We start from the raw sequence: 11,152 nt of genomic DNA, 5'->3' as shown, positions 1-11,152 counted from the left end.
ACATTGAAGACCTTCAAGAGCAAATTGGATGCTTATCTTGCTGGGATCCTATGACCCCAGCTGACTTCCTGCCCTTTGGGCGGGGGGGGCTGGACGCAATGATCTTCTGAGGTCCCTTCCAGCTCTAATGTCTATGAAATCTATTTTTTTTTCCAAAATCAGCTTTAGTTTTTCTTTTTATATTTCATGTGTTCAAACATACACAGACACACACAGACACAATTGCTTGGTAACTCTAACCCATGCTGTTCTTTCTATATACAATAGCATCCCCAGAAGTAAACTATTTTACTTTTCCAAGCTCTGCAGTAACCATGGAGCAATGGAGCAGGATGCATTAACAGGGAACGTGCGTGCTTATACAAATGAATGCAAGATGATATTCTGTCACTGTTCTTTATGTAAGAAGTTAGAGACCATAATAGAGTTGAAAAGTGTTGTCTAATGTTTGATGTCAACAATACAGTTTTGTAAGACAGCCTCAAGCATTGGGTATTAAACTCTTCACAGAAAGCAGAGACCAAAGATGAGACTGATAACATGAGACTACATTTACTTACAGTGTTAAAATTTGGGAAGAGTCCAACAGCAGAACCACTGTCCACAGGAAAGGACATAAAAGGTTTGATATCCAGTGAAGGCTGCATCATTAAGGTAGGTGTGCGCACAAGCGTAGGAAGTGTCGTAGTGCCTGCCAAGAGCAAAGCAAAAAAAAAGGATTGCTATCACTCTCTCATACACAAACATGCAGTTTACACACGTGCCCTTCCATGCACACAAATTTAGGTAGAGAAAAATAATTTCTTGCTGCCCCAACTTGCGAAAAATGAACATTACACAGAAGTAATGAAGTGGTGCAGTAGGAGTTAATACAATTAAACAATTCCTGTTTCTTCATACTCTAGATGAAGCAGAGCACTTCCCCCTGACCATGGCTACTCAGATCCTGAACAGAGGCATATGGTAAATAAATCACATGGACAGGTAGTATAAAACCCTTCCAAAAATGAAAAATTCCTAAGAACCCAAAGGAAGGCTTGGGTACCAATTAAAGTCACATGCTTTTGCAATTCAGGGTTGCCTGTTTGATCAGCCAATATTGATGTTTGTGCTAGTTGGGGTACAGAGATGCTGCACAAATCTGTCATATTCATGGAGATTAAAAGGGAGAGGGCTCTCAGTCCTTCCTGCTGAGAATGTTCCACTTTGTATAAATAATTAAACATTTTTCACTGGGGTAGGGAACTAAAACCTAGGTGTCCCACCTTTTAAGTGAGTGTCTTAACCCACCTAGTTAACGAGTCACTCATTTTCTTGTTCTCTTTCTCCTCGATGAAGAATATTATAAGGAGTAGAGGAGCCATCTCAGAAGACATTGCCTCAGAATGCACAACTGTTCAATGCTTTGGACACTCTTGAGAAGTAAGGTTCAAATCCCCTTCACAGAGATGTAGGAACTGAGCTAGGATCCCAGAACCCCTGCAGCTTGCACTCTTCTTCTGCAGTTGACATAGCCCCAAATCATAAATTTGTAATTACTAACTTTACTTGCAAAATTTTTCACTCCTCAGTATAAATGTCTAATCACTGGAATTACATTTTGCTACCTGGGAATGCAAAATATTCTACAATCAATGTGTGCGACCCCTAGGTACTCTAAATTCATTAAACGTTTAATAAGATCTTATCAAGCAAAAAAGGAAGGCATATGAAAGCTTGAACTGTTACACACATTTATAAATGCACCTATCACTCTACTACCTGGACATGCATTGCAAATACAAAATGATGCTATTATATAGACTATTAAAACACTGGGTGCTTACACAAGTTACATTTTTCGCAGGATAAGGTACCTGCAAGCACTCTACAGCTTGTGACAACACCTGCTCATGGCTGCAGAATGCTTTTAAAATGGCTGATTGCACAAAAAAATAACCCACGTTATATCCGCTATTAGCTGAAGCTCTAGAACAGAGCACCTTAGGGAAATTCTGTCCAGGTATCCTGTAAGGATTAAATGCAGGAGATTCCACCTGCATCCCATGCACCACTGCGTCCCATGCTGGGCTCCTTCCCTGGTGCTGCCAGAGGCAGAAGTCTCCTCACTGTGCAGTGGGAGAAGGGAGGGGAAGGGGATTGGGATAACGTACCCCTGAGGGGAACTTCAGGGGAGCTGCTCCAGGCCAGTGAGGTGAGGGGGATCCGTTCTCCCCTTCCTCACCTCCTTCCCGCCCCAGTTCCAGCCACAGCAAAGCTGAGCCAGCGGTAGCCGCATGCTGCTGCTGTCAAGAGGCTTGGGCAAGGGATTGGGGGAATGGAGTCTCTGCCTTGCAGGCCTGGGCCAGCTCCCCACAAAACCCCAGCTGGGGCACCTTGGGTGGCTTGCAAGGTGGGGGGGCTCCTTCCTCAAGCTTCTTGATAGCGGCAGCATACAGCTGTCAGCTTGGCTTTGCCACAGTTGGAGCTGGGGTGGGGGGGGCAGGGTGGAATGGAGCCCCCGCCTCATGTCCCTCCCAACTATGCTGGCTGAAGTACTGGGGGGGGGTGCAGAAGCGGGTGGTGGAAGGGAGTCACAGCCAGAGCTGGACCTGGAAGGGTGGGGCTGGGGAGAGGGGTGCTTCGACAGCTTCTTGGGAGGCTGCTGGAGCACCACTGACTGCTGGTGCAGGCAGACTCAAGCCCCGCCCCCCAGGCAAACACCAGTTGGGTTCATTGGTGCTCTAACTCATGGCACTTTGTGTAAAACACCATGAGGTAGAGCACCCCCCGACAAGCTACCTAAACATCTGTAGGCACCCTCTTTATCTTGTTTGTTTTCCCCAGTTTTCAAATCAATTATCTACTGCCCATATTCATCAAACTAAACAATTCCATTCACTGACTTCCACTCAGCCCTCATTTCTCATCTGCCCTTCTGACCGTCCAGGTACCTTTTCTTCAGACTTCCCCTTATCTATCAAGTCTTGCACATAGTCATGCAATCAATTACCTGCTCCTTAACACTTTCCAGGCACCCAGTCAATTTATTATCTACCAGCCTACGTCCTCAAGGCAACAAAACTAATCTCTCAAATCCATCCTTTCCCCCTTAGTTTTCCCAACTTGGGCTCTATATTACAACCTTATTTCTCATCTCCAGTCCAAACTTTCTCCCCTACTTACATCATCTTAGTTATGCACTCTCATCCCCTACTGAATTCATTCTCTGCCCCCAATATAAATCATCCATAAAACCAATGATTCTCTAATGTAGAAAAACTAATTCTATCCCACAACAAACCACTTGATTTTTTTGCCCCAGTGAACTCCAGTCCCATTGCTCTACAACCACTCCAGTCAGATAATTCTCTGCCTCTTCTCTTATTACCCTTCACAGCACTCTTATTATCTTTCACAGAAGCCACAACTGAAAAATGCAAGGACAAGAGTTGTCCTGGGTTAGGAGATTCTCTGGTCCCAGGCAAAGGCAAAGCCAATGAAGCATCTAAGCTATTTCAGGGTTCCCTGCATGTTTTTGAATGAGGCAGAGAAAAAAGACATGGAGCAAACATCTCTCTTCCTCATCATGTCAAACCACCCACACCCTCCTACAGTTTGCCAGGCAGACCCTCCCTCCCCACCCTTAAAGGTAAGTTAAGTAGCTGTTTCTCACTGCACCTAGGACATTCAGGGTGAAAATTAATTCAGATAAGACAGGGTTTTTTCCCTTTGTCTTATGATCCTACTATCATGGATATATAGATGCAGTTCACATAATCCATGCTGTCATATCTGAGCAGAAAATTGATATTTTCCAACTTGGCTGCAGCACAGGAACAAGGTCAAAGCATATCAGATTTATGGCACACCATGGTCTTGCCACCTTTTTTTGCTTCTATAGGGTTTAGAAGACTGCTGTAATGCCATGCCAGCCTTGCTGTACTCCTGCATGAAGGCAAGACTTATTCCAGGATAACTACCTGAATGTTTTTGAAGCAAGGGGTCTTTTTTGATATATTTTACTGGACCAACTGTATAGTTGAGAGAGAAGTTAGGTAAGCTTAAAACTGCCCTTCCTCAGGTTTCAGAGAGAAGCAGATACCACTAGAGCTAAATAGCAGCTAAATCAAAAGCATGTTTTCTAAATTTAAAGACTTGTTTGAAACATTTAAGTAAATTAGATGCTCAGTTTTGCATAGTCTTGTGAAATTCATTGACATTTGTGCCTAATTAACTATAAGTCAATGCTTATTCAAGTGGACACAAGAAGCTAAGGTTTTTGATTATAGCCATATTGGTCTAAGGACATAAGCAGGCAAGGTTCTTTGAGTAGATGTGATATCTTTCAGGGGTGTGTGAAATGGGCCATATTCAATTCAGATTCGGTCTGAATCTGGGACAGTGATTCAATTTGTTGATTCAGATCACTGACCCCAATTCAATTAATTCAAATCTGAAGATTTGATTTAATTCAAATCTGAAGATTTGATGCTGATTTGGAGAATCAGTGATTTGGCCATAGACACAGCTTTAAATGTTTTTTCTACATACCTTGAGATACCAGGCATGGCTCATGAATGCTGTGATGGTGGGGTGAATAGAGTGTCCCTCAGAGATACGGTAGGCCCCCTGCATGCTTGGCGGCGAACCCGAAAGTGGACTGGAAGTAGTTCCGGGTCTGCTGCTGAGCCCACAGGGGGCCTCCCCTGCAGCCCCAGGCTTGGTGATTGGCTATGGGGAGACCCTGGGTACCCCCCCAGGCGCAGAAGGCACCAGTTGCCAAGCCGGGGAGGGCACGGGGGGAGGGGACCCAGCGCACTCCCTGGTTGACCCAGAAGTGGACTGCAAGTGCTTCTGGTCTGGTTCCGGGTCTGCTGCTGAGTATGCTGGGGAGGTATGATCCATTCACCCCAGTATCTCAGCATTCATAAGCCAGCTGCTACTTGAGGTATGTAGAAAAAACATTTGAACCTGCGTCTATCTCCGAATCACCAAATCTTTCTGAATCTCTGAATCAATTTGGAGGGTTCTGATTTGATTCGGAGAGATAAAAGGGTCTTCAGATTCAATTCGGAGATTCAGCCCAATCAAATCAGGGACTGAAGTTTCACACAGCCCTAGTATCTTTTATTAGAACAATTGAGTAGTTGGCACTAGCAGAGACTCCTTGTGCCTGAAGAAGGGTGACTGCACCTGAAAGCTTGCCAAGAACTTTTTTCCAAATACTCAGTTGGCTTAGTAAAAGATATCACATCTACTCAAAGAACCTTTCTTGCCTAAAGAAGCTAAAGCCTATCTAATGTACCTATGGCCTCTTTACATCTGCAATGAAAATGGCATCAATATGCTTGTTTTCTGTCAAAGATTTACCAAAGAAATTGTTCTCTGCTGCAAAAATGTCTATACTTTTCACTAGCTGATTCCAAAGTAGATTTCCACAATTCAGATTTCAGTATTACATGCACAAGGAAACAATGTTGTATTTAATTATGCACTGTCCTTCTAATTAGGTAAAGTTACGGCCATTGTTGATATGAAATCTGCTAGTACAAGCTGATGTCTATCAATCACTTATCTGGTTACAGGGACACATATTAAAGTATTTATTTAAAAAGCTTTTGCCAGTCAGTATTAGAAATGAAGCTGTGTCAAATGCTTATTTAAATATAGCTAACAAAATAGTGAAATTTGTCAAATTAAAAATGAAATATTATGAGTAAAAGTATATAGTTTGTGAGCAATTTGAGAACTCACTGAAGTCAGAAAGAGGGTCCCATTTATCTCCAGGTCACCAATCCCCACCCCCCAAAACAAAACAAAACAAAACAAAAACCCAAACAAAAAACAAAAAACCCCAAAAAACCCAACCAGTATTTATGTATTTTGATGTATCTGGATATATGTGAATATAAATATTTCTGTTACAAGTGAGGTCCAGTTTCAGTAGCAGGTCAGGATGACCAGAAGTGCTATCCACAACTACCTCATTCTAGACACAGAGCAGAACACAGATTTGCACAAACTTTCCTACTAAAGGTCAAATGCATTTCCAAAAAAACCACAGTCAAATCTGTTTGCAAATATGAACTAAACAGGGATATCAGTGCCAGATAGATGTAGCTGGCAAGTTCATTATCATTATACATACAGCAAATGCTTACCATTTCATTAGCATTTTAATGATCAAGACAATTTACCATGTCACACAAATTGTTTTAAACTGCTAATAAATCTTGAGCATAAATATAACTGATCCTCTGTAAATACATTCACACCTCAACCTCCTAGTTTTTATTTTAAACGCTGTCTTAAAATAATAAAATATAGATTTTTATCATAATAGCCACATTAAATCTCTTTCTCTGAGTACTTTTAGGATATATTCCATTACATAAGAAATATCTTGCATTTAGATTAAAAATAAAACCAAAAAGATTACCCAACAACTTTATTCCTTGATGTTGGGTTACAAGTGTGGCTCATTTTCCTAGTTCATCTGGTGGTGTTGCTGCTTCAGCTCAGACTCTACTCCAGGAGTCACCTTTAGTTACAAGGCAAAGAAAGACAACTTCCCAAAGTACAGAAGCCCTCAACAGCTTTTACAGCAGTCTGAAAGGCTGGAGGAAAACAGCTTCTTATATGAATTGGAGACGCAGAACACTTCACTTCTTCTTAGAATACATTCTTACTTTATCTCCTGCACAAATGTCTGAGAACAACCAGACAACCTCCATGTGTAACAAATGCTGTACCTCTAAATAACATTGCTATCATCTGCATATGGCTTCAAATTGCCTGTAAATCATCCAAACACAGATTTTTCAAATGATTACCAAAGGCTGTCATGTTCAACTACCTTGCTTTGATTTCTATGACAGCAGAAAACTATGGTGGTGAAGGTGGTGTTAGTGCAATACTAATGAGGGTCAGTGAGTTCTCATCAGTTCAGTTGGTCTCCTCAGTAACACAAGACAAGTTTCACGGTGCCAGTGCAACATTACCTGTTCCAATGAAACATGCAATGTGTAGCACTGGGGAGTGTTAGATGACAGAGACCTGAGAAGCCAAAACCTGAATCCTGAGAGTCTCATCCAGTTGCAGATTGGTGTGCCTCACAAAGCTACTATGTAGTGTGGGAAGGCCAAGATTGTGGCTCATTAGTTCATGTTATTTGAATATCTGCTGACACAGACTTGCATACTGCTATATGCAATTACTCTCTACTCATCACTTTTTAAAAGGGCAGTGTATTTTTTGTATGCTATATTTGCATTATATTTCTTTTCAGTTATCTTAGTTGAGACAATTAATGGAGATAAAACAGATATACACTTCTTTTCCTAAATGCCTAAAACGTTCACAAGCATGGAATGCCTCTACAGACCCTCTGACTTGGGCCAGTGCTATTAGTTCCTCATATTAACAAGCACAATTGATTCAGAAGCTTTACAGAGACATCTGCCAAAGTGGCAATTATAAATTTAGGAGACCTTAAAACTTGCTGTTCCAAAATTAACTGTACCTCACTTGTAATCTTATACTGCATATTTTCATAAAACCTTCTAATACAAGAACATGAAACTTGTAACTCAACTCAATTCTAAATTACTTGGAAAACCAGATATCCTGACCTAATACTCAGATCCAAGACAGTGGTTCACAGTGAAATAAAGGCATCTGAAGAGCAATAGTGACTGTTGGGGAAAAGTGAAAATGAAATAGCAGGGTTTAGCTAAATAATCCAACCCCTTGTACTGATGATCATCCTGGCCTTGTCTGTAGTCCTGTGAGTTTTATTTGTGCTACACCAAAACAAGAGGGGACAGAATTTCAAAAACATCCATGGAAGTTAGATACCTATTATTAATAACTTTCAATGAGAGTTGGGAGCTGAACTTCAGTAGACTCCTTTAGGCTAGGGACAGACGTTACACATAAACTGGTTTAAGTGATCAGAAACTGGTTTAAACCTGTAATAGAACAGATGTTCAGTGCACATAAACCAATTTGAAAATGGCTGAAAATGGTTTGAGACAAACCTGATTGAATGTAGCATCAGACTTTCTGCATCAGAATCTCTGTCCCAGACTCCCCCAGCATCCAGACATGCTCACTGGGCTGGGCTGGTTTCTCTGCTCCACAGCAGGGTTGGTCCCTCCCCTCTGCTCCCTGGCTGGAGCTCTGGCAGAGACTGCAGACACAGCAGGGTCCGACTGGCTCTGCCCTGCCCTACCGCACTTGCTGCTCACTACTGAAGCAGGAATCCCCACCTCCCTCCCTCCCATTTCCCACAGCATGGACCCCAGCTGCACGGTCCCTAGGCATATGGTATGCTAGCTAATGCCAAGAGGTGTCTGTGTGTCTCCAATTTCACTGGGACAGGCAAACAGAACAGTGACGGCTTAGGACATTTTGGAGCTGATCAACAGGTCAGCTGGTAAGCTGTTTAAGAAGAGTTTTAACTAATGGAGACAGGTTATTGTTTTGCTGATGAGTGATAAACACTGTTATTAGCTCCATGCTGGTTTGCTTGCCTGTCAGTTTTCTGCAGACAGTATAAAGAGACAGGGAGGGGGATTGTCTGCATCACCAACAGATGCATGCACTGCACACCCCCCTTACCTCAGAGTGCTAGTAGGGGCCTGGGGGCTGGCAACACTCCCGTGCCTTGAGCAGCCAGTGGGAAAAGCCCACTTTTCCCACTTTTTAGGATGGTGCAGGCAGACCTCCCTAATCAGAGGTCCTGCCGGGCCTGGCCATGCCCCACCTCAGCTCAGCAGTGTCCAATGGAAGCAAGGGCTGCTCTAGCACCCCCTGGATTCTAACCTGAGCCACTGCACGCATGTGCCCAAATTTCTTCAGTCCAGAGAGAATGTCTGTCAAGTTACAAACCAGAACAGCCTAGCAAGGTTAGGCTAACCTGCAAAGATTGAATCAATCCAGGCTCAGGCTTTTTGATAGTCTGTCCCTAGTCTTAATGTCTCTGGAATTTTTCATTTAGCCATCACAGAATTTTCATATTCTAATCCTTTGGCCATTTCCAGACATGAGGAATCATTTTTGTCTAGACAGAACTTAATGACCATTACTAACAGGAACTCTTGCCTGCAGAAAGTTCAAGGTGTGAGATGGTAGCAATTTGAAATTACTAGTGTAAACAGAATGGGAGAATTCTACTTTTTCTTTCTTTCTCTTTTCAGGTCTGCCTATTCAGAAGATCCAGTCAAACCCTCAGAATCAGTTGCTAGAACAAGCCATGTCTGTCCAAGGTGAATAACAGTAATCTTTTAGGTTTTGCTGAGATTAGGTGAATTCATTATAGGCTTCAGCCATTCTGCACTCAGTCACCCTGCCTTCATTTCAGTTTGCATGATTTTCCTTCAATGGTTTGGAAATATGAGGCATAATTGGGAAATGTTAGAATGGTTTACATCTTACAGTGAAAATTCAGTGTGTACATACCTATAACCCTTTTATAGGGCTCGCAATCTTTCAGTACAGCGTACTAATTTGACAAAAGACGTTTTGAACATTGTCAAAAATATTTACTTCAGCATGGAGTTCAGTGTTTTTATCAGCAGCTCAGAGCCAGAGGCAGCACCTAAGCTTTTAGGGTAATTTGCTTCAGCTCCAGTACCTACCTCCTAAAGCAACATGCATTGAAAAAGGTACTTGTTTAAGTTTTTACTATATATTAAGAATTCTGGGGATAGCCTGGATGTTATAACACACCCTTGATGAAAAAAAAATAAATCAATTAATGAAGTGCATATCAGACAATAAACCAATAGGGTTCTTTCCTACAGAACTGGGTCACTATTGAAATTTATGCTAAATTGTTTGTGTCCTTCCTGCAACATGACCCAATCCCACCTACTGTTATTAGAAGTCAGTATTTCCAGAAATGACTTTCAAAATATTGCCTTTGAAGGTTCTTAAATCTCCCTGTCAGGATATTTATGACATTCCTTACCATACTGTCTGAACTCTTCCCAAACATATAAAGGTAAAAGCTTTCTTCCTTCTCAGCCTAATGGTTTATAGGCTTCTGGGTGCATATAAATGTTTGTGGGCATGTATGGGTGTACATGTAAGTGTTGTATGTTTATGTGTCTAAGGGTATATGTATATGTATATCTAAGGGTGTGTCTATACTGAGAGCACTATAGAAATGGGAATATTGCTCTCAAACATACGCCATCTACCTATTCCCTCTCTACATGTACCAGTCCTGGAAGTGAGGTGGTGAAACTGGCTCTAAGGTTCCTTGTTACTGTTCCCAAGATAATTCTGGTGTGTTTGAGAATAGTGGCAAGAGATGCATTGCAAGAGGCATCACCACCTTGTTTCCATGTTTGGCACATATGGAGCAGGGTGTGCTTGAGAGCTGTGTCCTGTGAGCACTTCAAGATGGCACAGACACACTCTAGAACAGAGGAATTATTAAGATAAAGTAAAACCATATAAATTAAATCTGTACGTAGGGTAGTTCTGAAAGTGTCAATGTGCAGGTATCAAAATACTGATACCACATTTGGAATTTTTAGGGAGCTGAACTTCGCCATGCCTATATGAACAAAATGTCATGTCAATTGATCTATCATTTTTATTTCACTGGTTTTCTGCAGAATTCAGTCAACAGCCCAACTATTACCTGTCTGCAATACGCTATTACTAGAGAGATTTAGCTGATTCACCAGATTTCTCAGTTGCCAAAGGTAAGGGAAAAAAGAATGTCAAGATCAATCCTTTGACTTTCCCAAAAGACAAATTAAGATGATCCTGAGAGAGCACCATTGTCTAAGCAATGCAACTTATTTTTAAAAATAACTTGAATCAAAACAACTTGTATGAGACACTTCTACAACTTAACACTGACAATAGGAAAAATACTAAGCATTTTATATTCCCAGGGCACCATACCACTGTTAACTCATTAATGATGAAGACTGCAGTTCCATGAAGAGTCAATGTAATTACCATTGGAGCTACTGTGATACACACATACATCATTTGCGATCAAGAAACTGTATTGATGTCATACTTCTCAAACTTTTGACAAACATCAATGGAAATTTGACACATTATCACTGACACATTGTCAGAAGACTATGAGGTTCTCTTATGGACAACCATGGCTAACTATTTTAAAACTGCAGAAATAGCAAAG

General features: G+C 41.6%; 1 protein-coding gene across 2 annotated transcripts in view; it reads right to left on the bottom strand.

Annotated features, from left to right (window-relative positions):
* The window catches only part of ZNF385B (zinc finger protein 385B), a 322,138-nt gene that overhangs the window by 123,227 nt on the left and 187,759 nt on the right, over positions 1-11,152 (bottom strand). For both annotated transcript variants that reach the window (XM_019554589.1, XM_019554590.1), the window contains exon 3: positions 561-691. In XM_019554589.1, coding sequence (XP_019410134.1) covers positions 561-691 — 131 coding nt within the window. The remainder of the gene's footprint in view (positions 1-560; positions 692-11,152) is intronic.

The sequence above is a fragment of the Crocodylus porosus genome, unplaced genomic scaffold (assembly GCF_001723895.1).
Source record: "Crocodylus porosus isolate Cpor-Errol unplaced genomic scaffold, CroPor_comp1, whole genome shotgun sequence".
Classification (NCBI taxonomy): Eukaryota; Metazoa; Chordata; order Crocodylia; family Crocodylidae; genus Crocodylus; species Crocodylus porosus.
This window is presented reverse-complemented; position numbering and strand designations above follow the sequence as displayed.